The sequence below is a fragment of the Podarcis filfolensis genome, assembly GCF_964270895.1.
Source record: "Podarcis filfolensis genome assembly, chromosome: 3".
Taxonomy (NCBI): Eukaryota; Metazoa; Chordata; class Lepidosauria; order Squamata; family Lacertidae; genus Podarcis; species Podarcis filfolensis.
Window position 1 is genome coordinate 58115584 of NC_139606.1, and position 27695 is coordinate 58143278.

Here is a 27695-nt window from a genome sequence, read left to right on the forward strand (position 1 = left end):
TAATGCTTTATCTCCCTTGAGGCAGTAATGTGATGTCTACATTGGAAATTGAGATAGTGGAATGAAACTTGGTATGCAGGCTTGGGGCAGTGTTCAGATGTAAAATGTAGATCCCCAGCTCTCTCTTTGTACTTGTCTCAGTGGACAAGAAGAATATGTTGGAGACATTACAGAAATAAGATTACATGCTGTATCAGCCATACTTTACAAGCTTTTTGGTTTTCTTCAACTAAAGGGTTAAAAGAGAAAGCTTGCAATGTCAGGTCTCCTGTATTGTTTCGACCCATGTTTAGGGGAAACAGTTACAAATGCATGTTCAAAATATACAAATACTTTATTTTGTGCATATTTGTTTTAGTTCAAAAAAACGAAGATCATGGCCACTGGGCCCATCACCTCCTGGCAAATAGAAGGGGAAGAAATGGAGGCAGTGAGAGATTTTACTTTCTTGGGCTCCATGATCACTGCAGATGGTGACAGCAGTCACAAAATTAAAAGATGCCTGCTCCTTGGGAGAAAGGCGATGGCAAACCTAGACAGCATCTTAAAAAGCAGAGACATCACCTTGCCAACAAAGGTCCGTATAGTTAAAGCCATGATTTTCCCAGTAGTGATGTATGGAAGTGAGAGCTGGACCATAAAGAAGGCTGATCGCTGAAGAATTGATGCTTTTGAATTATGGTGCTGGAGGAGACTCTTGAGAGTCCCATGGACTGCAAGAAGATCAAACGCATCCATTCTTAAGGAAATTAGCCCTGAGTGCTCACTGGAAGGACAGATCCTGAAGCTGAGGCTCCAGTACTTTGGCCCCCTCATGAGAAGAGAAGACTCCCTGGAAAAGACCCTGATGCTGGGAAAGATGGAGGGCACAAGGAGAAGGGGACGACAGAGGACGAGATGGTTGGACAGTGTTCTTGAAGCTACTAACATGAGTCTGACCAAACTGCGGGAGGCAGTGGAAGACAGGAGTGCCTGGCGTGCTCTGGTCCATGGGGCCAGAAGAGTCGGACACGACTAAACGACTAAACAACATCTGTTTTAGTCTGAAGTGCCCCACTTGGAGTACTGTGTCCAGTTCTGGGCACCACAATTTTAAGAAGGATGTTGACAAGCTGGAATGTGTACCAAGGACGGCAAACAAGATGATCAAGGGTCTGGAAATCAAGCCTTATGAGGAACGTTGAGGGAGTTGGGCAGGTTAGCCTGGATAAGAGGAGACTGAGAGGAGATATGATAGCCATCTTCAGATATCTGTCACATGGAAGAGGGAGCAAGCCTGTTTTTTCCTCCTCCAGAGGGTAGGACCTGAACCAATGGATTCATATTACAAGAAGGGAGATTCCGGCAAAAATCAGGAAAAGCTTTCTGACAGTAAGAGTTCTTTGACAATGGAATGTGGTGGAATCTCCTTCACTGGAGGTTTTTAAGCAGAGGTTAGATGGTCATCTGTCCTGGATGCTTTAGTTGAGGTTCCTGCATTGCAGAGGGTTGGACAAGAACCCCGGGGTCTCTTCTAACTCTACAATTCTATGATTATATGATTCCAAAACTACTTTAATCCTACTGGTAGATTTAATAAGATTAAACCAATTTAAATGAAATAGACATTTTTAAAATTTAAAATTAACAAAGCAATATATGTCATTTCCATTATTTCAAAAAGCATTCAGAGCCCACAGGTTTTAAGGTACCCAAAATAGTTTCACAACTTACAACAAAGATAACACAGTGCCATGAAATGCCAAAACAACTCACACTGCCTCCTCTCTGTGCAGTGAGAACTGAAGTCTGTCAAAATTCAAGTGCTCATATATTCAAGGTAGAAGACACTGTGCTTACTCAAGCAATCCCCCTGCCTTTGATCATGGCTTAAATATTAGCCAGGTTGATCTTTTGCCCTTCCTTCCAAAAAGAATTGTGGATAAATAAAGCTAGAAGCTTTTATCCAGGAAATAACATTTGTTTCAGCCATCCAACCTGGCAGCAACAACCCTGGAGTCCTGCACTCAACTCCAGAGTAGATGGCAACTCCAGGAGTACCTGGCAGAGTCTCAAAGAAGCTTGGCACTGGTTGCATGATGATGAGCAGGAGGCTGAAAATTCCCTTATTCTCCCGCCTTCTCCAGCCAATTGGCAGGGGTGGGGGAGATTGACTCAGCTAGGCACAATACATAGGGCTGTTCCATTATACTAAGCCACAAGTCCAACTCTTTTCACAGACCAGGAAGCTCACCACAAGTGGTTGGTTTCTTGGAACTCAGACTAAGAGATATCGTCCTTTTCCCTACACTGTGTACTCTGCTACATTTAATCCTCACGTCAGCTGCAGAGAAACCTTCACACCCCAGATGTAATGTAACTATCTAATGTCATATCAGATGTAATGTTCCTAGATCAGCTGGCTATGGTGTGTGGTAACCACGTCCACACAGCCAACCTGCAAAGGCACAGCAGTTACTTAGTAAGAAATACTAAGCACATGGTCTTGCAAACATACATTGGAAGCGAATTACAGCTGCAGTATTAAGCAGTTTTTCTGATGCAATTTGCAGCAGTAACTGAACTTCTTCATAATGCTTAAATCTAAACTAAGATAAGAAACTATATATGAGGGGTATACTACACAATTACATAATGTGCATATTCAGAAATTATTGCTTTGAGTTGTGAAAACTGTGTCAATTGTTGAGGATAATTAAAGATATAGATTTTGAACTCCTGCAGTTGATAATTTGTACTTCTTTTCAACCTGTTCCCTTATTTCCATCATGAGATGGTTAGAAACAATTTATTCCAATTTCTGTTGGAGTTCAATTTTTCTAGTAATCTTCATTGTGTGGGTAAAAATTGGAAAAGTGTTGAAAACTAGTTTTTGTCATCACAATCATACTTTCCTGACTTTGGAGAGAATTGAGCAGAAATGCAAATGAAATATATGAAACATTTTCAAGTGTCAGTAAAAATCATGACAATATCTGGCAGGAATGGCAGTTTGTTTATAAAAAGTATTTTGATTAAATATGGAGTTGCCAATTTTATTTTAGGAATTTTTAAATAAAAATGGCTTTTTAAAAATTACCCAAAATTGCAAAGAGAAAAAGGAAACTAATCACTTGTACCATGATCCAAAGCATCTGCATCAAGGTATTTGCTTACCATAGCAATATAGCATCACAGTTTGAGTCACTGCAATTGCTTAGCAGATGGCACAGTGAAACTCCATTCTAAGCAGTTGTGTGCTGCCACAGCTAGCTTGAGATTACAGCTATTAACCAGATCACCGTGCTGTGTACTGTGTACTGAGATCAAAGCCTCTTATTCCTCAGTGTAGCTGGCAAGTGGAGCGATTGAGAGAATGGACACCATCCATTCAAAATGTAGCACTTTCAAAACCCATTGGCTTTAATTGCATGCATTTCTTGACACACTTAAGATAAAGCCCTGTTAAGTACAATCAATCTGTTACACACCTTGTTACACACACAACACTGCACTTGATGGGTCCACTGGCATGGGTGTGGCCAGGGGGGACAGGGAGGGGCAGCAGCCCCCCTAAATCAATATAAATAAATAAAAATACATAGCAAACTGAGATCCTGTCCCCCAAAAACAAAAATCCTGGCTATGCCCATGTCCACTGGCATGCTTTTAATTTACTAAGCAAGACTCCCTTAACAGGATCTCTCCACAAAGGTCAGTCATGCCTTAACTGTTAAGTGATATGAGTATGCATTTCTGATTAAGAATGTAAGTAGCAGGATTATATTTAATTCCATTTACAAATCACTTACTGTAAACTATTTCAAAGCAATTAGATCAAAATGCACTTAGGCCAGCATTCCTTACAACCAGAAAAAGCAGGCAGTCTACCATAAATCAACTAGTGCCTCTTCTCACCCCTGTTGTAGAGCATTTAACCCCACGAGGTATTTTCCCAAAGCAGCTTTCTGATTTTGGCTATCTATGTCATATAACACTAGGAGCTAAGATCAAAACTGATAAGCTCACCATTTTGGGGGTCCTCCTAAAAAAAAGCTCAATATGGCTAATAAAGTTAAAGGGACCCCGACCATTAGTCCAGTTGCTGATGACTCTGGGGTTGCACGCTCATCTCATTCTATAGGCCACGGGAGCCGGTGTTTGTCCGCAGACAGCTTCTGGGTCATGTGGCCAGCATGACTAAGCCGTTTCTGGCGCAACGGAACACTGAAACCAGAGCAGCGTACGGAAACACCATTTACCTTCCCGCCAGAGCGGTACCTATTTATCTACTTGCACTGTGTGCTTTCAAACTGCTAGGTGGACAGGAGTGCTAGGTGGACAGGCCACCCTAGGATAGATTAACTCTGATTCAGTGTGTGGTCCTCATGCTCACAGTATGTCTGCCATTGTGCTCACCACCAGTATGTATGCCCAAGGTCCTCTGCAATGAAGATTCCCTCATCTTAGTGAAGTATCACAGACACATATCTGTTGATTGTGCAGATCTGCTGCTACTACTGAAGTCACCTTAGGAAGTTTTACTGCATGTCTAGGTGTTTTCTCAAAGTGCATTTTGGCATGCTGGACTGGAGAAATGTGTAGTAAAAGTGGATCCATGTAGGCAAAGCACTGAAGAACCAAATGTGAATGATAAATCTAATTTCTATCTATGTCTTGTCACTAATGTGGCTTAGTCCGTAAGTGAAAATATCTGGATCTAATAGGGTAGAGCTACTAATATGGTAGGGCTGAGGCATAGCTATTTTTTCTTTTTCAAGAAAAAAAGGTGCCAGTACTCACCATTAAGTTGTTACATACAACTTTTAAGATTTTGGAGGGGGAGGGGAGGAAGGTGCTGGTACTGCATACCCTTGAATACCCGGAGGGGGGAGCACTAGGCTTGGGGGCTATACAGTGGTACCTCTGGTTACGTACTTAATTCGTTCCGGAGGCCCGTTCTTAACCTGAAACTGTTCTTAACCTGAAGCACCACTTTAGCTAATGGGGCCTCCCGCTGCTGCCGCACCGCCGGAGCACGATTTCTGTTCTCATCCTGAAGCAAAGTTCTTAACCCGGGGTACTATTTCTGGGTTAGCGGAGTCTGTAACCTGAAGCGTATGTAACCCGAGGTACCACTGTATTGTATGGGAGCCCTCTGGGAAATCTCTCTCTCTAACTATAATCCAACTTTCCCCTCACTGCACTTGTCCTACAGGCCCAGCTTGCCTTGCAATACAAGAAACACAATAAAAACCTATAACAAAGATGTAAAAAAATACAGCAATAATTATGCTCTTCCTGCCAGTTGGTAATATTTCTCCTGAACTTGGCTAAAGCACCAATCCTCTTGAAAGAAAGAAAAAGAATCTACTGCAGGAATGTTGGCCAAGTGTCATCCTTCATATTAACTTTGAGAGAGTGATTCATGGCAACTAGAAGTTTACCTTTCACTGTACTTCAGAAACAAGATCTCATAAGTGCACTGCCTGATAATTGGTAACCCGACTCGCTACCCACAGATTTGCAGCCATGTGCAAACAAAGTTCAGCTGACTAAAGTGACTATCCAAAATACAATACTCAAGTTAGCTGCTGCCAGATTCAGCTCCAACATAGTTCAAAAGTCCAACCTGATCTAGATCACTGAAAGGAAGAGAGGAAACATTAATTGTTTTAGTTCTATCTCATGCCTTATTGCACTTCAGGAAAAACGAGTAACAAAACAATGGTCGATTTCACCAAGGATTTATTTTTAGCAGTCAGACCCTATATTTTATCGCTCAGAGGTATGGTCATCCGATTTATTAAGAGAAAGAAGCTTTGTATCAGTTTTAAACATAAGCCACAAAAAACCTTGCATGAAGAACTTCTTAGGTTCAGTTCATGGCTTGAAATTTTGCTGTGCCCAAGACCCTGGGAAAACTACTACTGGGTGGAGCAGATAGCAAGCACAGGACTAGAGAGACCAATGGCTGGACTTGGTATGAGGGCCAAGTTACACATTATGCTGCTTGCATGATTGTGTTTAACATGCAGGGTTGGGGGAAGAAGCAGGATTGAAACTGTGGTGTCCAGGCAGTGGCAGCACCAGAAATACCGGGGAGGGCATAAAAATGCATTTCTATGGGTGCCAATATCTGAAAAGCTCAGTTCAGTCTAATATTATGGCTAACAAATCAAAACTAAAACATGACAACAGACTTCTCCACCCTGGTACTGTCTGATGTTTTGGACTACAACTCATCATAATCATCTCTGGCCTTTGGTCATGCGAGCTGGGGCTGATGGGAGTTGTAGGAGGGCACAACGTTGGGGAAGACTAAATTATGAATGTGGTTACAACTGCCACATAAAAGAAAAAAATACAGATATAACACAAAATGATGTGACATGAAAAAATGGCTTCCCTTCAAGTAACTGCAGGGGTCTGGCAACAAAGAGGTGAAAATTACCCATGCAACCCTGCTGCCAGCAGCATGTGCCTATTACACTATGCAGTTCAAACACTTTCAGAGGAGTGTGCTGGACAGGACAAGACAAAGCGGTTTGCAATGAGGACAAACTTCCAGAGCTTGAAATATCTTGATTAGTAGAACAAATGACTTCAAAACAAGAAAAATGGTGGTTCAAAGGAGCACTTTGGACCAGAATTCAAATCTGAAAGAAATAAAATGTTGACTAATGAGTTATTGAGAGTTAATGCGTTAGGAGGCCTATGTGGATTGCCAAGTACATTTCCAGTATCTTATCATGATTTATCGTAATCAGCAATGAGCTGAAACTACCAGACTCCAATTAATTTGCCTCCTATGTCAAATTGCACAGGGGGGAGGGGGACAGAAGGGTGGTCCCACTACAGGATATGAATACAAAGTATGAGGTAAAGAAAATGATCTATTGGCTCCAACATTCAGATTACAAACATTCATATGTGTTTAGTGCAAATGAATTACTTTTCTCTTTTACTGGCACCATTAGCTTAAAATTCAACTTAAAATCACAAATACAGAGCTACAGGTATGATTTAGGAATGTTGGATGAAACACAGTAGGCAATAAATTATTTGGGGTTTTCTTTCTAAAGTATATCTACTTAGAATTAAGCCCCAATAATCTTATTGCCTCCTTTAGACTAATTGGAACAACTCCCTCTCACAGGGGAGGTGTTAACAACTGCCCTTAGACTCTTGGCAAGTCCATCTCTGGCTGCCTTAACCAAACAAGAAGGAAAAGAGATATGTGCACTGGTCATTATGGTTTTACATCTCCAAGTATCCTATCTACAGTACTTGGACAGCATTAGGACAAACAGGCAAGGACAAATTTGCTTTGCCCCAGCTATGGGAGTCTTCCCCAGATATAGGGTGCCCAGATATTGTTGGACTACAACTCCTGTTACCACTGGCCATGCTGGCTAGGAAAGATGAGGACTGCACCCTATCAGGGGACCCAAGATTTAGTGGTGTCTAATTCAGAATGTATATGGACAACCTTAGCCACAAAGTCCTTTACAAACCAGACACAATGGGTGACTGTAGTGGACTTCTTCAACAATTTGTGGGCTAAGATCTAACAGTCCAATGAACTATGTTTCCATGTTTTTTTCAGGTCTGTGTACCATACTCTGAAAAGTCTCATGTTTTTCTGTTTGATTCTGAAATCTCTTGCTTCAGTCATCAAGTAACCCAGTAGCATTACTGAGATAGGAAAGTAAAGAAACAACAGTTAACTCTACTTTTTCCACCAGTATTTAGGTCACCATGATGTATGTATCAGGGCTGGTAGTTTCTTTTGCATTTAGAGAAAATAAGCAACCACCTTGTCTTTCAAATGTTTCGTATCCTTTACAGGAAATTACCAACAATAACTTGCCTGTATCACATGCACAGAAATCCAATCTGTTGTCTCTCTTTATCAACCCGGATCATTATTTTCCTTAAGCAGCCAAGTTCTGATACTACTCGATCACTTGACCAGTACCCCCTAACTCACTGCCTTTTTCTCTTTTCTTGCTATCTGCTCAAACCAACCTCTACCTGCAGAAAGGTGAGACAAAAGAAACAGCATCAAAGAAAAGCTCGAGGGAAAGCATACAAATTATATATTATTCAGTGCCAGCTGAAAAGTAAACATTCAGTGTGTGTCACAGAATTAGGTTAAAGGTGGGAAGAAGGGGAGAGGAAATTTGCTTTCGAGACCAAATTTTAAACCCATATGATTTGAAAAGGTCTGGCATTAAGGAAAAATAATCTAAAAAGAAATCCAAAATAAAGCAAAAAGCATAGCAGAGGTGAAAATGGGAAGCTCAGTGGAAACTGTGCAGAAAAAGCTTTGTTTCCAAATACATACACACTAGGGCAAATGGAGTTGTGTTTCTAAATAATTTCCAGCTCATTTACACTGCAGTACTGTAGCGACAATCAGGAGCATTTCATCAACCAGCTAGCAACAGTAGATATGCAAAAGAGAGCAGGCTGGAGATCCAACTGTTACAAGTGTGCAGACTTTTAAAATAAAAAAACCCCAACCAACCAGAAAAATCTAACGTTCAGATTTAGTACCTATATTAGCAAATATGCAAATACATTTTTTTCTCTGTCTGTTTCGCAAAATAAATATGATGTAGCTAAATGCAACAACAACAAAAAAGTTTTGCTGGCTTATTATTTCTCAGAAAATGCTGAGAGTTAACATTATCTAATTATGCAAAACTATAATACAAAAATTGATTTCTTGTTTGCTGTATTAGTTCTATTTTTATTATAAGACAGTTCTGAATTGCTTCCCCCCCCCTTAAATTAGATTTTTAATGAATCTTTCCCAAAGAAAAACAATTAAATTAATTATAAAGAATGCAAAAAATTTCAACCTGCATAGGTATTTTTCAGGCATAACACAAAACCTAATTAAGTAGAATGCAAACCTCATTCAGTGGTGATATTTCATTAAGCAATGCATGGAAAACTTCAAATTGAACTTAAGGCAAGTATATAATACCAATAATTCAAATCGAAGTGGCCAGATAAATCCAAGTAGCTATGAATAAAGGGATGAAATATTAAGAAAGTTCTACTAAAAGTCAATCTGCTGTTTCCCTGGTTTTTCTGTCACATCTACCTGGAATAAATTATCCCAGACACTAGGGGTAGCCAATTTTGGACTACAGATGCCAGCATCTTTGACCATTGGTCATGTTGGCTAGAGGTGTGGCAACTGGAGTCCAGGAACATCTGAAGGGCACCACCTTGTCTACTGCAGCAATAGACATTGACATTAGGCACTGCTGTATTACAGTTTTTTAAAATCAGTATAGCATAAGCCAGCAGAAGATTATCTAAGTCATGTGTATCCTTTTTGTGTTTGGGTAGTGATTGCAGGAATCATGGGGTTTGAATGATCTATTATATACAGTAGTATATAATATACAGTAGCAGCAGTCACAGAATGACTTCAACATATGCGAGCAGTGCTCATGAATGAGGAAGGACAGTTGAATATGATAAAGATCACCACAGGGGCATAGGTAAACTTTATCAGCACAGAGGCACAGGTAAGTCTGAACCTATTGAATATTTTATGTTTTCCAAAGGTATCTTCAATTTCACCAGCTCTAACCACTATTGGGGCTTCAGTCTTTGCTTAGTGAGTTACTTGTCCATACATGTTTCCCTCTGTCCATCCTGCAGACAAACACAACAAACAGGGACCTAAAGACTTTCTTTACAGAATCTCAATCACTAATTTCACCCAGAAAATATTCTGATTATGCAGAGATTGTGCTTTAATGCCCCACAAATTACTGGCTGATCATTATACAGCAGGATAGACTAACTTTCATTTTGTTGTGCTATATATGCCATGGGATTCCACATCTAGGGATGCAGAAACTGTATGTCAAAAGTGGGGCCATATGGAAAGAACCAGACCAATAGTCACATCTAATCTAACATGTTTCTTTTCATGTGATTCCACCAGGGCAGGGTTGGGGGCCTTAGGCTTTGGTGGGTGGTGCAAATAGTGGTTCTCTATCCATCCCTGGAGACTCTTTCAAGTCCACACCCCTCACTCGCTTTGCTTCAAACCCTCTGCAAGTGCTTTGGCCTGGCTGAAATGTATTCCTGAACATCAATATTGTCTTTTGCTTGCCTGAATGGAGGATGAAGAGACGTGCATGCAGAAATCTCTAGAAGTTTTGCACAGCTGGAATTTTGCCTGCACTGCAATGTTAAGAATTGCACATGTTGCTGTGCTTACCTTTTACCTCCACCGCCCTCCATCATTGGCATGGCCTAGAAAGTTCCCCATGAGAGAGTGTGGCTCTCATGCTTTAAAAGAGTCCTCAACCCCATAATAGGATCACCAATTATTGTAGCATCCTCTGGTCCTGAATATAGTAGAACGTGATCGTGTTTATTTCTGTGCCATGGAAGGTTTCCACATCTGAATTTCTGCAGGAATCATGACTCCCATTTTTCACAAAACTCAAAATTGACCCTAAAATGGGACATATTTACTGACTTGAGGTGGGAAATTTTGTCATATGTAGCCTCATCTCTTGCTATCTAGATGTTAGAGAAAAGTAGCACTGCTGTTTGGATTGCCAGAGATAGCAACCTATGGACTAAAGCTGCAATTTACTGCTCTTTTACTCCACAGGAGGCCCTCAAAGCTCAAGAACACCATCTCTAGTCAGAGTGCTATGGCCAAAGGATAATTATACCCCCAAAGAGGAGGGAGTGGGTAAGAATGTCTTAGTCTCCCAGGCCAATTAGGTTTAGCTTTGAACTCAATGGTGATTATGAGCCTAAATTGTATCTAGATAACATTTCTGCTATTGACAGAAAGATAAAGTAAGTGGTGAATGAACCAACGCTGAATTATTAACGTCACATTAGAGAAAACAGGAGAGGGTAGAATCTCAGCATTTTCCCCTTGATGTGTTGCTGGCAGTCTAAAAGAAGGAGAGAGTAATAACTAGTTAGTCTAAGTGATGGCTTTCTACCAGACAGTAATAATATTGTCTGGCTTTTGTAGACTACTGCCACACTGTTCACATCTTGCGCCTGGAGAAGTTTATTTGTTCAGTTGCAACTGAAATAACTAGCAGAGGGGAAAACAACAGCCACTCTCAACATCCTCAACATAAAGAAGATATGCATTTATTGGAATGAGGAAGTTCCCTGCCAACAGGCAAGGAGACTTCTGTCTTCTCTCACAGGAAGGCAGATTTTGAACGGCGCTTCAGTGTGCCATCTCTTCTTCACACAGGCTTCTGAAGAAATATCCTCCCACTGAGGCAAATAAAAGCACATGAAAACTTTAAGTGCACACTGTTGGAGGGAGGGAGAATGAAAATATATACATTTCTCCACATAAACTGAAGGATGCTATAGAAATAGTGGTTACTCAGTTTATGGGGCCCAGTAAAAAAATAGACTCTCCAAAAAATGTAGTTCTCATAATGGATTAGTATAAAGATTTATATATTAACACAGTACTTAATTAAGGAATTAGGATTCCTTTGATACAGGCTTAGCTAAATATTACCACAACCTGCTTTACAAGCAAAGACAATTATTTCTCATTTCAGTCACTACATTGGTGACTGCATATATTAGCAGTTTCAAATTTCACACACAGACACAAAGGTAACACACCACCATATATATAGAGAGAGAGAGAGAGAGAGAGAGAGAGAGAAGCAGTATGTGCCAAAGGGATTGACTCTCGCTTTCATGTTAGGAAAGAAAATAGTCATGCATGATGACTACTTAGAGGGTGTAGTTGGTTAGGGCATAATGTTAGCGCCTAAATGTTGGACTGGAAAATTTCTGTCTTGTTTGTTCTTCCTGAGACAGCCACTAATGAAACATCATTCACTGTCAGGCCATTTTTCTTTTCTTTAAATATAACCTGTCTAAGGAATGTTGGTTTTTTATATTTTAAAAAATACAAGATTTCTAAATCATATAGATAAATGACCACAAATGTTGCAAAATTTGAGAGGTAGAAAGTCTGTCAACCCAACTATGACTGACAAGTTATTATGTCCAGGCCTTGATTCAAATCCACCCCAGCCATTTCCACTTAGAAGCCTGATCCAAAATTCATCCTCCTTTTCTCTCTTGCATAATTTAAACACCACACAAAATATAAGCACAATAACTTAATGTAAAGTGGTCAAGAGCTACAGTTTTGTATTCTGTGCTTACCTAGATATTACTGGTTTTGAAACATTCTTAAGAACAGTGTTGGGTAAGCATCAAGTGAGAACATAGAACATGACAGAATCTTTGACAAGCAGCTAGAAAATTAATCAGTGGAGCATCAACATTCAAAATAAACTTGAAACCATGGGCTTATGTAAAGAGAAACAATGATACAATGGAGAAAGGGCAAATCTAGCACCACTGAAGCAAAATGTGATGAAAGAAGCAAAGTTGCATTGGAACTTCTAGAGAATTTGCATGGGGTGGATGGATGACACACAGCAGTACTGGACTACATGTACCAATGGTCAAAAGGCCATAAAATGAACCTCAATGTTAAATAGCTCTCAAGTCAAAACACCTCTAGCCAAAAATTAAGTTTCTTTCCCACTTCCCATCAGTTTCATTTGCAAAAAGGTTAGCAGATAGCCACTGATAAGTTCTGTAAAATGGCCCTTGCAAGTGGCAATTGCTGAGAGGTAGGCAGCAGTAACAACTCAGGCAAACATCCTTGCCTTTGTCTGGGCTGTCTTGAGAGTGGGGGCTGTGGAGCCCCACAGTTAGCCCTCAAAGCCTACAACTAGCAGAGTTAGAGGAAGAATAGGTAATCTTCCCAAAATTGTTTAGCTTCCCTCAGGTCACTTGGGTTGTTTTGCATGGCAGCAACCTCCCAATTTACTTTAAATCAGCGTTGAGGAACCTGTGGCCCTCCAGGTGTTGCTGAACTCCAGCTCTTGTCATCCTTGACTATAAGTCATTCAGGCTGCAGCTGGTGGGAGCTACAGTCTAACAACATCTGTACAACTGCACATTCCCTACCCTGTTCAAATTCTGCTTTGGGGAAATTTGTTAGAGACTCTTGATTAGAAAAACAACAACACAAATAGCCTACACTTGTAGTAAAACAGGGCTATTCTTCCAGATTATGTTAAGTGCAGGGTTAGAAAGCAGGCGGTATAAAGTATAACAAATCGCATTTGTTTTCATTTTCTTCTGGGCACATACAATAAATCTTGAGTACACACATTTTGAGTGTTTATTTATACCAATAAAAATAGCACTGAAAAATTAACAAACACTCTTTGTGATTTTTCTTTTGAATCCCCTTCTACAGTAAATCATAGCCAAATAAAATAACTCAAATCCAGATGAACTTCTTAGTCACATATTTTACAGCTCTGTGGAGCTGCAGCGCTAACAACGTAATGAGTTATTTTGAGAAGGCCCTTTCTAAATGAACAAGCATTGTTTATTTGTCCTGTATCAGCACTTGGAAAGACTTGGAGGAGCTCAAGACCCCATCTATTACCCTCAGAACAACGGTCCCTTAAAAAGGAATTGCGCAAATAGAATAAAACAAAATCCATCCTGAAGGTCTTTTACAGTCTAAACAAGGATGTTAGATGACGATGAATTAGCTCTCAAAAACCGCAGAACAGAAAGAATGACAACCATTCCAGTTGCCTACAGCAGAAGCCATACCATTAGGTTTGCTGGCAGACCATTTCCCTTTGCTGCCTCCTCTAAATAATTTTGTAGCATTAGGAATTGGAACCTAAGTTTGCTACTTTCCCTCCCCCCTTTATCTTCCCCCATTCTTTTGGTACAATGCCTAGATTGCAAGCGTGAACCCAAGGACTTTCTTGTTTTTAACAGGTCTTATGTAGGCTGAAAAGCTGGGTAATAATGCTTTAAAGATATGAATAAACCAAGTAACTTGAAGCCACAAACCCAAAATACTTACTTCGGTGACTATATATGCAAGGCAGCATAACGCCATTGCATGAATTCATGTGGCAATGCAGCAGGCACTGCTCTCTAAAGGATGTCTGTATTTGCTGGGAAAGTAAGTCGTAGGGTTGAGCTGTAAATTAGTTGTCAAAAGCGCAAAGGCCTCGAGAACAGATTTATATTTCTGTCCCAGTTCGCCTTCTGATGGCTTTTCTTAAGGAAGATTTAGACCAATATTGAGGTTAATAAATTGATTTGTGAGCCCTAGGTTACTGGCGACAAATTAAACAAGTTTATAATAGTCTTTTCTGTCACACCTAGCCATAATTACTTAGTGGAGCATACCAGGAAGCATTTAATAATGTAGAATAAAAAAACATATTTTAAGAGAAATATTGCCTTAGGGTTGTGATGGCCAACTGCTCCCCCCCTTCACCAGATGACTTTATTATTGGAAAAGAAGGAGTGCTGTTGTACTATTCCTTTTGCACCATTGAGACGTCGGCAGTCTCTCATTAAATGCACTCAGTGTGAAGATACTTTGCAAGTGGTGCTGGGGCAGCTGAGTAAAAGATTAACATTTTCAGCTGACTATACAGCAGGGGTAGCCAACATGGCGCGCACGCACACACACACAGATTTTGTTGGACCACAATTCCCATTATCTTCGGATATTGGCTGTGCTGGGTGTGGCACTGGGAACTGTGGTTTAACTACATCTGGAGGGTACCACATTCGGTACCCTTGATATTTGATTCACATATAATAGAATCATAGAACTGTAGATTTGTGAGTGACCCCCAAGGGTCGCCGAGTCCAACCCCTTGCAATGCAGTAATAACCCCCTGCAATATCCTACTTTCTCCCTCCTTATCTGCTGTATAATTAAAAGCAATTCCAACCCTCCACCCGGCAAAGGAAATGTTCATCTTTCCACAGCCACTATTGCCTGGGTTTTATTTGATCTCCCCTATTACTTGGCAAATCCCTACAGGTTTCTCTCTGTGTTAAATGGCTGATTGTTAGTAGGTGCCTATAAAGTAGTAGGTGTCTATAAAGCATCCATAGAACCCAGCCTTTTGCCTTTCTAATCCTGTCAATTAACAAGACACCACTATATGTTACAGTTTTTGACTCTGAATTGCACATTTTGTGTTATATATATATATTCAATTTAAAAATTCTTTCCACCACCATCTAGATTAGAAAGCCACTTTCATTTCCAAAACAATCAATATTTCAATAAGAACAGTTACGAAACAAAATGGCAAATTTGGAAACCTTCAGATATACTACAAAGATTATATTATCAGGATTTGAACTTTGCAGCATGAGCTTCTCTCTAAGGTCTTCTGAAGCAGTATCATATGAATGATCATCTGTGTCACCTCTTTTACTGCTGGAGTAGAGTCTTTGGATTAATGTGCTCAATACATTTTCTTGCTACAGATACTGCTCTTCTCAGAAATGTGATCTATTGACTAGATGCCCACACATCTGATAAATCACTGTGGTCTAAATGCAGCTGGGACTCTCGTCTTGTCTGGAAGGATACAAACTGGGAGAAAAATCTGTAAATGTATAGAAGACATAATACCCATACTCTTCTCACCTGCACTGATGAATGGCTTTTCAATGGTGTGTGTATGTAAATTAAATCAGGTCATTTTTATCTACTTGCATACAGAGGAGATACTCCCATTTTTTATCATGTTCGGATTGCTTTCTTGCCATTATAGGAGTCTTAAGGAAAGGCTAAATGCAGCATTTAGCCACAGTCTCAAATATTAAAGATATTTGTATCCAATGTGAGTTTTACTACCAGCTATAGAAATCTTCACATGCATCACTTTCTAGGTCTCTCTAGCAGTTCTAGATCTGAGGCCCATCTTAAATTCCAAAAGTAATCCCTGCTCTAGAAAAATCTCTAAATGGACTGTGCAATTCTGCATTATTTTCATGTATTAGAAGTGTCAACTTCCTTGCACCTTTAGCTACTTTCATACTCTGCTTCCTCTCTAGGACCTCAAAATAATATAGCATAATCTTCATCTGGATCTATTCCCTAACAGAGAGCCAGACATGACAAATGAGGGTGGTGGGGAGTCCAACTTTTTTGAAAGTTGAAATTCAGTATAACCTTCGCAATGACCCTCTTAATTATAGATGCCAATCTGTATAGTGTATAACGCTGCAACTAGCAAGACATATTTATTAATTTATTATATTTATTCATCACTTTTGAGTACAGGTGTCAGGATACCATAGCAAAACAGCTTCCCTCCCATCCCCTATGTGTGTGAACTCGGACCTTTCAAAACATGGTGGTAAACTCCCCAAACTCAATGACAGCAGCTGTTAAGCAAGTATAAGAAATAGATAGTGTGCATCTACTTCTTCAGACTATCTATCTATAGATTGTTTGAAGAAGTGTGCATGCACACGAAAGCTTATACCAAGAACAAACTTAGTTGGTCTCTAAGGTGCTACTGGACAATTATTATTTTTTTTATATCTATATTTCAACTGCGTCAGACCAACACGGCTACCTACCTGAATAAGGAATAGATATTTATTTTAGCTAAGAACGGTACAGGCTTAGCAGCAAGAACAAGCTCCAGAAATCAAGATTCCAAAGTGCATCTGGAAGGCTAGAGGTTCATAAGCAAACAGTACGTACAAAGATGGCCCAACAGTTGACACACCCCTCACACCAAGCTTTGAATGACGAGGCAGGGCAAGCTCACTATGGCACTCTCCAGCCCTAAGGGTCTACTGCATGTGCACACATGTGCTCTTTCTGGGCAGGTGCATCGTATCTACAAAGGTGGTTCTTGGTTCCAAGGCTGTGTCCTGCCCCTCTGCCTCCAGCTCTGCTGCCACCTCCTTCAAACTATGATCTGGAAACCATGCCAGTATGTTTTAACTAAGCCAAACTGTATAAATATTAAATTTATTCTGTGGTTATTTAACTTTACTATTAACTGAAGATTTATCCACTGATTTTATGTTTCACTGCCATATACTGAAAAAAATGCATACATTAGTACCCAAAACTATGACACCCCTGCTGAACACTGTCTCTTTCAGAATCTATTTATGGCCACAATCTAGTGCACAGTGAAAGCCTGTCCCATTGTATATCTTCTCACTCTGTGCAATGTGAAGTTGCTGTTCCAAAACGCTGCAGCCTGGCTTTTGAACAGGGTGCCTTGTAATGAGCATATTATCCTGGCTGTTGCCATCGTTAAGTTAAGTTGCTTGTTCTGGCCTGTAAAATCTTTAAGGAATCTGCCATCAGAGTGCCTTCAGAATTGTCTTGCCTCCCTATATACTTAGGCTGTCTGAGAAAGCTCTCTGGTTGCTGCAGCCTCATGAGATTGAACTGAAGCTACAAGTAGCCCTTTTGATACTGTGGCCCTTTAGGAATTTTGTTCCCAATGAATCATAGCAGAGCGACTTGTCTTTTAGAGTTTAGACAGGTGGTTAAATTACAGACCATGGATACTGGTATGTCTCAGACCCAAATTCCCAAAGAGATTATAACGACAGGTTGATTCTGAATTCAACTAAGAGGGGAACTCATCCATGCAGTTCTGTTATGGATTCCTGCATACGGAGAATTCCCATAGGCTCAGCAGATTTTGCGATGAAAGTTTTTTGAAGGCAAATCAGTTAATTTAAAATGCTTCCATCTGCCAGATCTAAAATCACAGTCAAATCAGTTTAGCTGGGCTACTTGATAAATTATGGTATACTGGATGCTTAATATCACACTATTTAATAGATGATTGATGGCCAACTTGTGGCCCTCCAGATGTTTCTGGGACTCCAGCTTCCATCATCCCTGACACTGGCCATGTTGACTGAGGATGATGGGAGTTGCAGTCATCATTCCTGCTACATATATAACCATTTTATGGTGATCGTGTGTGTGTGTGTGTGTGTGTGTTTGTTTGTGTGTGTGTGGAAAAGAAATCACAGAAAATGGTTTGAAAATGTCAAAACATTAACTGCCATATCAACATTGTGTAAAGTTCATTTTCAATTTATTTTAAAATTAAAAAATAGTGTTGTCTTCAAAGTAAGAACAGCCTGCAGCAGTTTTCAAACGTATCCCTCCTAACAATTTAGCTCCACATCCTTTGCACACTAAAAATAAACCTTTGAGGACCAATAAAAATGTTTGGCAAAATCTAGCTCTATAATAAAGGCCACCAGGCTATATATTAAACTTTCATTTGATTTCAGCCACTATATTTTTGAGATTACATAATCAAGATAAGGATATAAATGGCTACTAGCCCCAATGGCTACATTTTGCTTCTAATTTCAGAGGCAGAATGCCTATAAATACTAGTTGCTGGGAATTACAGATGGGTAGAGTGTTGCTATGCTCATGGCCAGCTTACAGGTTTTCTGCAGGAAGCGAGCAGCTACACAGACTGAATCAGCTTTGTCATTTGATGCTCAAGTTAGAAGTGCCTTTTCATGGCTTTATTAAGATTTTATTTAATGGGTTTACAATGGAAAGCGAGGCTATCTGAAAAGGTATCTGGAAGACACAATACATTTTCCTGAACATAATTTCCAGTATTGTTGTAGGACAACGGTGGAAACTGATATACATTATATTAATTTAGACCCACACCATTACCCAGCCCCATGGGACTACGAGTCTGGGAGAAAACAAGTATTGATAAATGACAACAGAGCTAACTTAACACGTCTGAATCAACTTTTATTCTTAAATTGTATTTAATCCAATCTCCAGAGGACTGGCTATGGTGATGTAAGAGAAACGTTCAGCTGATCTAATGGGACTTCCCTTTTCTTATTGTTTCACCTGCAGCCCCCCACGAACAGTCAAAATCTCCTCCAGTGAATTGGGGATACTTCCTGAGCAGAAATCTGGGGGGCGGGCGAGCAGGGAATAGAGAAGAAGGTTAAGTCCAGTCATGAGACATTGGATGACACCCTTAAGCTTGATTTAATCCAATCATTACTTTATACATCTCATTCATCAATAATATACTGGTGATTTCTAAAATTACAATAACTTCACCATACTTAATTGTGGCTGTCAAACCATAGCAGGCTCAAGATAAGAATAACCAATATTTCCAGAGCAAAGCACTTCATTCCCCTATATGCCATAATGGAAAATGGAGGTAAAATGGTTATTTTTCCGTTCTAACTCTAGTGCTCCAATCAAAAAAGTTACTTCCAGCTTCTACTTATGTTTGCGCCAATGCCTAAAATATTTAAGAGAAGTGAGAACCCTTTAACAGCGGGTGGATTTCAGCAAGTGTCATCTGATCCAAGGTTGACACATGATTCCTAGGGTAGCAATAACATTGTGTATTTCAAATTTCAGGGTAGTAGTTTGTCTAGGGCAGAGACACAGAATAGGAAATTCTCAAGGCACTTTATCTTCAAAATAAAGTGTTACCAACACCAGGTGTCCTCATTTACCGAGATACAGCTTATTAAATTCAGCACAGGAATGTTTGCAACAGTTGCTGCTCAACTTTTTCAAGAACTCTTATTTTTTTCCCCTTTCAAAATTAAATATAGCTCACCTACCTAGGGGAGCACCAAACTGACTACTCCGCTAAAAACAATGATTCTAGGATAGTTCATGAGTTGCTTTAATTTTGTGACTTGCAGAATCACAAGTGCCTTGTGCTTTTGATTCCCCACAATTAGAGTGAACGTTGGAAGTGGAACTTGCGGCAAGATCCGTGAACTCCAGGGTGAAGGAAAGGCACGGAGGCTGCTGTGTGCTACACAATTAAAGTGACCCATGAAAAGGCTCAACATCTGTAACATCACAGCTGTTGAGATTTCTCCTGCTAACAAGCAATGGAACTGTAAAGGCAGCTTGTACAAAACCACTGCTCTTCTATTTATAAGACCACCTCTGACACTGGGTTCTCATGCAACTTTAGAGATGAGTTGGAGATACAGCAACACTGTTTCTTCTTGGGCCACCTACTAATGTGAGAAAACAGATTCCTATTCCGCAGCTCAGGGGTGGAGAACCTTTTTGGTTCAGCAAGGCCACATTTCCCCACACTGACGGCCAACTTTGAGATGTGGGCAGGACCACCCACCTGTCAGCCATATGACATCATGATCTCATTGAGTGATTGGTGAGTGGCTTGTCCCATCAGTGTAGGTCCAATGGAGTGGGTGGGGAGATAGAGACTAATCATAATTAAACGGTGCATCAGCTGACAAGCGGGGAGTTCAACCCTGCTTCCTGCAGGGACTCCCTGGTCCTGAATGGGGTAACTGTGCCCCTGAAAGACCAGGTGCACAGCCTGGGAGTCATTTTGCACTCACAGCTGTCCATGGAGGCGCAGGTCAATTCTGTGTCCAGGGCAGCTGTCTACCAGCTCCACCTGGTACGCAGGCTGAGACCCTACCTGCTGGCAGGCTTTCTCGCCAGAGAGGTGCATGCTCTAGTTATCTCCTGCTTGGACTACTGCAATGCGCTCTACGTGGGGCTACCTTTGAAGGTGACCCGGAAACTACAAATAACCCAGAATGCAGCAGCCACACTGGTGACTGGGAGCGGCTGCCGAGACCATATATTGGTCTTGAAAGGCCTACATTGGCTCCCCGTATGTTTCCAAGCACAATTCAAAGTGTTGCTGCTGACCTTTAAAGCCCTAAACGGCCTTGGCCCAGTATACCTAAAGGAGCGTCTCCACCCCCATCGTTCAGCCTGGACGCTGAGGTCCAGCGCCGAGGGCCTTCTGGCTGTTCCCTCCCTGCAAGAAGTGAGGTTACAGTGAACCAGGCAGAGGGCCTTCTTCGTAGTGGAGCCTACCCTGTGGAACGCCCTCCCATCAGATGTCAAGGCAATAAGCAACTATCCTACTTTTAAAAGAAATCTGAAGGCAGCCCTGTTTAGGTAAGTTTTTAATGTTTAATGCTGTATTATGTTTTTAATATTTGATTGGGAGCTGCCCAGAGTGGCTGGGAAAGGCCAGCCAGATGGGCAGGGTATAAATAATAAAATATTATTATTGTTATTGTTATTTTATTATTAATTATATTCAGGTGTGCCAATGATTTCTCCACAGGCAACTTGTTTGCACACCCAAACTAAGCAGGACTGAACTCCCAACAAATTAGCTGGTGTGTGGGGCTTTAAATTCTGCTTTCTGCAGGGATTAGTGCATGGCCAGCTGATCCAGCCATGTACCAGCTCCATATCTGACATCACATCTGGCATCAGGTGTGGGGCAGGTGGGTATCATCTGAGGGAAATGGCCTAGAAGGCTAAATGTGGGGGACTGGAACTGGCAGTCCATCCAAAATTGACCCAAGGGTTAGAGGTTCTCCACTCCAGCTGTAGCTCTTTCCCACACCAGCATTAAGGTTGCTCAGAGTTGCTAGTCTTCCTGCAGGTCTAGGGCTTTTCACATGATACCACTGTTGCAGGGTGGAGCACTGCTGCTTGTGATCTCATGTATCCCAGCCTGAATTGTATGTTTATCAGGATTTCATCAATTTCAGGAGATGGTAAAGAAAAACCAATAGGCTAGCTTGACAAAGAAACAGACTTGGGTAGAAGAATGTTCTCTGACACATGCAATTCCTAGTTTTGATCACCTTTTTAAAGTTTATTTATTTAAATGCTTAAAGAATAAATCAAACTTTTCCTTCTCCCCCCCCCCCCCATGCAACTCCCTTTTCTGACAAGGAACTCTGAAATCACATTTTAATTGTTTTGGCTATGATCTTCTTGTGTAAAAGCTACTTAAGTAAACCAAAAGGTCATCCCCGAGCTATTCAGTAATTGCTTTTCTGGAGCTACAGATGACCACAGCAGAGACGAGAAGGAAGTGAAACTCCATTCCAAAAGAAATCCTCTCAATTCAAGTCACTGTGAATTCGGGTGGGGGTGGGGAGGGTGACTGGTTTGCTAATGTCGCCTTGCAAGTTCATAGCACAACTTGCATATAAACCTCCAGCTACTTGGCCCACAGCATATACTCTTAGCTACAGCCATGCACCAATTCTCATAGGGTGGGGGAAATCCCCTGTAACAGAATAAAGGTGCCACTTCCCTTTGAGAAATTACTACTGGTTGAATTCTTAGCTGAACTCTAAAGCCAGCGCAGGTGATCTAAACATATGGGTTGCAGAAAGAAAAAAGCACATTCTAAAGTTAGGTTTTAGCAGTACCGTATCACAGTAAATCCAGAATAGAGTCTAGAACAAACAATACCTGCACACTTGGTCCGGGTAATAAGCGGTGGACCTGGTTGACCAGTGCCACCTTCTCCAGGTCTGGTTAGAAGAACACGGATTTCATACTCTGTGTCTGGGTCCAAATGCCACAGCTTGTAAGTTGGTGCATTTACAGCATGGGTTTCTGTCCAGGTCCCAGTTGTCATATGGTATTCCACTTCTTTTAGGATAATCGGCCCATCTCCAATAATGGAATTCGCATTCAACTGAATCAGCAAGTAAGTTGGTCCAACTCCAAGAAGTTGTGGGGGTGCTATTGGTCGAGGTGGTTCTGTAAGACACAATTATAAGAGCTGAGTCAGAAAGATAAATATTGGCATAAGGCCTGGATCTTAAATGAGTAAACAACAGCAAGGTAAGGAAGTATGTGAATATTTAACACACACAACTAACAATATCAGCTGATTAAAAAACATGAAACGGCGGAATATATTTCAATACTTCTGTTAAATTGCCTTTAGTACTAGGGGACCAACAGAGAGAATAAACTATAACAATGGAGATTCTGCCTACAGTAGCATTGCCTAGGAGTGATTTACTTCAGGAAGCAATTAAAAGCAACACACACTTTCCTGAATAAAATGAATCCACTAATAAACACACAGGCTTCATTTTCATTCCAGATGGCTCATATTTTGGCTAATTTGTTTCAGTTAATTAGGCATCAATGCTAAATTCAAGGCACACGGGGGTTTCACAATCAGCAGTATTGCAACGCAGCAAATCCAAAAAGCTGGATAGACAACTAGAAAAATATCTAACCTAAATAATCTATTAGGATATCCCACATGTGTTTAATCTCTTGAAAGAAACGCTAGGGAACATTAAATAACTCCTTCCTTCTGTGTCTACTGTATGAACAACTGGGTGTAAGCCCCACATGAAATTCATCTACTGCATCAAAGTCAGGAAGGCTGATCTTATTGTATTTTATATTGTAAGCTAGTTTGATATATTTTGTGAAAAGTGGAGAAGATAAATAGTATATCTATATAAAAAAATCATCCAAACAACAAACCAACAACCCTATGTTACCAGGTACTTAATGTATAAAGGGTCATCTCCAGGTAAAGATAAGGGAGAAATGTGCACTTTATGGAACAATATGCAAAATGAAAAGCAACAATTCTTCAAAATTATTTTGCGAATTTTGCAATGTAGTGTCTTGCACCAAAGAAAATAAACGTACAAAAATGCATTATATTGGGGGTTATTGGATGCAAAAATAGCACTTAGATGCTGATGCAATTTTAATGAGGATGTTTTACAAAACATTTGCAAAAATATGGATAACTGAATTTAAGATCGGGAAAATGAGAGAAAGTGAGAAAGTGAAATTTACCAATCATTCCATTCCCTTTTCCAGGACTCTGTGATCTCCTAATGATTGGCTTATATTGTTGGAATGGTTTTATTTGTTTATCACTTGAATAGATCTTTCAGAATCATAATTAAAAACACCTACCACTCTGCTTTCATCTACTGAATAAAAAGCAATTGTGTTGTGTCATAACTTTGGACAAACATATTTGGACAAATAAACAAGATGAACAATAAGCACAGACTTTCTCAGGAAGCAGCATTTTTTCAGCTCTAGATGGAATGGCTATCACCTGCTCTTCTTTAGTTATTTTTTCTCCCGACAGGGTTAGCAAAGAGGATACAACTCAGGGAGCCAATGCCCCACTTTGTCCTTGCCCCTGTCCAGCTCTATGTGAGCACTGCATGGAAGCAATATTGGAATACTGTTGTAGAGGGTAGAGGACCCCCAGTCCTATCTGTTTCAACCAAAAGTGGATATTACACTACAAAAGGGAAACCCACCAACACTGGTTGCTTCTTCCATACTCTGGGGTCCTTCAGTCCTATCTAAGGCACAATTAAAACAGTAGTTCCATACAACACTTAATACAGTGCTATACAGCCATTGTTTTCCTCACACCCATGATCTTTCTATAATGTTTACTCATAAATAAATCCTGGTAAGCAACCATCCCCTGCCACTTGATTCAATACCTTCCCCTTTGCAGGCTTTCCCTCTTTCTTATCATTTCTTGCTCAGCAAGTGTACATCGGGGTGGGGAACCTACATCACATTGTTGTCATGGGGGTTAAATGAGGAAGGGGAGAACCATGTATAGGCCACATTGAGCTCCATGAAGGAAAAAGATGGAATATAAATGCAATGAATGAATGAATGAATGAATGAATGAATGAATGCATGCTGCGGCAACCAGTCTTAATGGATCTTGGCATGCCCACCAGCCTAGGTGCTACTGTCCTGGCCTGTTGGCCACTGCTGCTCTCTGGGAACACCCTGGGGTGCAGGGCTCTGGACTCTGGCCTGACGGTCCAGCTCTAGCTACAACACTGTGTGGTATCTCCACATTCTACTCTTATCTCCTATCGTGCAATACTTTGCAAAAATATAATTTCAGAAATTGAATTGGGATTTGCTGAGATAATCCGCTAGAGCTTGTTAATCAACCTTGTGAGTCATAGCAATGGGATAGCAAGCTAAAAGATGAGCCCCTTCTGTCTCTTTAAATTAAGAGTTGCTAGAGGCTATATACATATAAAGCTGTCATGGAATATACATATGAAAACGGTGCGATATAAACCCAATGTCTAACAGCCTCAGACTTTGCCCACTAACTTCTGTTTAAAGATGCAAAAAGTTTCAGGTTACTTGCAATAGGAAAGTAAACTCTGTAATTTTGAAATTATAATTGGGGAATATTTGATAGCTTGGGTTGTAGAATAAGGAATGAGAACCATTAATAGGAAACTTAATTAGGTAACATCAGAAAAGTTTATCTGGTATATTGGGACTGCATGCTTCAGTTGTCATTTAGTGTACTTTTGGGATTCTTAGTTACACCACACCTCTGGCTCTGATAGAGTATTGTGTTATGAAGAATATTAATAATGCCGCTCAACAATTACTGGTTCATTTAATAACTGATTAAAATTCATGCATAATTTACTGAAACATGCAGAGACTTTATAAACATCTCCTTGTCTTCAAGAGCCTAAAACCAAAATGTATATGCTAATATAAAAATATTCTTTGTGCCTCCAACCTAAGAAAAATGTATTATGCAGTGATATATTATCCTTATGAATGCATAGTTTAATCCACAACAAGCATGCTGTTAATTGAAGTATATTTTTCTAAACATAGTATTCTGTTCTTTGAAGTCAAAGGTTGAGGGCATCCCCAATTAGGAATCAGTGGGAAAAACGCCTAAAGTGAGCCTCTGTATCAGTTATAAAACTCCTCTCAAGAATCAGATGTTGCCTGCATTTTTAACTCTATTTCAAAATAAAATTCCACACTAGCAGAGCTGGTGGAATGGTGTTCTGCACAGTTTAGTGTTTGTTCTTAATGTGATTGACCTTCATAAGCTTGACATTTAACATCTTAATTTCACAGCAAATGAACTGTCATCATGAATGCTAGCTTCATCATTGAGATTAGATTCAGTTGGAGGTCCAAATTAGCTTTAAATATACATTGTGCATTGGAGGGGGAAATCTTATGAAGAATTAGTTTGTTTTGAATTTAGGTTCATAGAATCTGGGGATTCCTTCTACTAGGAAAACTGCATCACAATTTTTCTCCTGTGATGATTTTTTTTTTTAAAAAGTTTGCTTCCACACTGTTTAATCCGGAACCAAAAGTGGGGTAGCTGGTGCTGGCATTGGCACTGGTATGTGAGCATCTATTGGGGCTGATACTGGTATGTAGCAACCTTTATTCTTTTAATAAACAAATACGCTCATGGTGCAGCTAGCATGTACACAGTTCAAGATGTGGATCTTTGTTCATTTTTACTGTTAAACTATTATATTTATTTCCACAACCAAATGGTGTTTACTCTGTAGTTAATGTGGTTAGCATCAGAAGTAAATGTCACTTACAAGCTTGTGGAAACACTGGGATCATCTACTGGGGGGGGGGATAAAACTGCACTTGCATATAAAATGACAGCAAAGAGACATATGGCACCTTAAAGGCAGCCTGGAATTGACCAGCATGTTGACACTTGTACCCCCCCAAAAAGGACATTTGACATCACAGTATTATGGAAGACACGAAGTAGCCAACACTAATTCTGTATCACATTCTGCAAGCAGTACCATCAGTTTAGAAATAAAGTATACTCAGGTGTCATAGCAATCTGGAAAGAAAACATGTGGGGTGGGGACTCTCTGGAGGGCAAAAGGGCAGGGGCAGAGCTAGCTCGCTCACCCCACTTTTCACACTCCCTGTCCATGGTTGGATGGGGCTGACGTTGAAGGTGGGAGATCTGCTACAGTCGTCTCTGGATTATGGGATCCTATTCAAAACACAAGCATACAGTCACAGTCACAAATGCTGTGTGTCTCTGTCTGTAAACACACAGAGAGATTGAGATCCTAGTCAATCTAAGGAGGTCATCCTAGTCAATCTAAGGAGGTCCAGAGAAAACTGACAGAAAGGGTACCCCAGGATGCAGCACTATTGAAAGAGAGCTAGGATTGAACTGGGCTTTCTCCAAACACACAATGGTTTAAGCTCTTTCCTACCAGATCACATTCCTTACAGTAAGGACTGTACACTATTGACCAGGGAAGTTAATCAACAGCCAGACTGTTCATTTTGAAGTCACCGAGCACCTTTGTGATTCTAGGAGCTCAGCACAAAGATAAAAAAATTAGGGCAACATGGATTTCTGTCCTTTGCTCCTGACACCCCACTGGGCACTCTATTGGGAAATCCCCTTCACAAACCACTCCAAAAATTAAGTTCCCAAATCAGCACCCTGCCTAAAATGGTAATATAAAAAGGGCCATGTGCTATAGTCTACTAGAGAATAAGGCCTTTTTCTCGTTTTAACATCAACCAAGTGTTCCCTTTAAAGGTGGACAACCGCTTTATGGGATTTGTTAACTCCATTCATCCAGATCTGCAGATTTTTCAACAATTTCTCCAGAGAACCAACAAGACTTTGTGACTCTTTTCATTTCTACTGCAATTTGTATTATGCAGTACAGGCTTTCATTCAGACGCAAAGGAGAATGCTACCAAGCATGTACAGACACTCTCAATAGCCTGCTCTTTGATTTGTTGATAACAACATATTGTGTAAGCCACGTGGCTGCAGACGGCAAAAAGCAGAGCCTTTGCAGCACACAAAATCATTCTGACTGGAAACAGAAAGCATAAGAAGAGCCCAGCTGGGGTGGGGGTTGTTTCTAAATTACCTGTTTCATGTTTTATTCTGTCAATTTTTATGTTAAAATTCAATAAAAATCTACACAATTAAAAAAGAAGAGTCCTCTTGGATCTGGTCAAAGGCCTATCGAGTCCAACATCTTGTTCTTATAGTGACCAATCAGATGCCAAGCCCACAAACAGGACCTGCACACAACAGCATTCTCCTCACACTACTTTTGTTCAGCCATACTGAGATTAGCAGCCCCTCAGCCCTGCCTCTTCTCAACTGCTTAGCAGTGTCTCC

General features: G+C 40.4%; 1 protein-coding gene across 19 annotated transcripts in view; it reads right to left on the minus strand.

Annotated features, from left to right (window-relative positions):
- PTPRK (protein tyrosine phosphatase receptor type K) overlaps positions 1–27695 on the minus strand; it is a 330222-nt gene that overhangs the window by 110020 nt on the left and 192507 nt on the right. For all 19 annotated transcript variants that reach the window (XM_083607580.1, XM_083607578.1, XM_083607575.1 and 16 more), the window contains exon 7: positions 22166–22459. In XM_083607580.1, coding sequence (XP_083463706.1) covers positions 22166–22459 — 294 coding nt within the window. The remainder of the gene's footprint in view (positions 1–22165; positions 22460–27695) is intronic.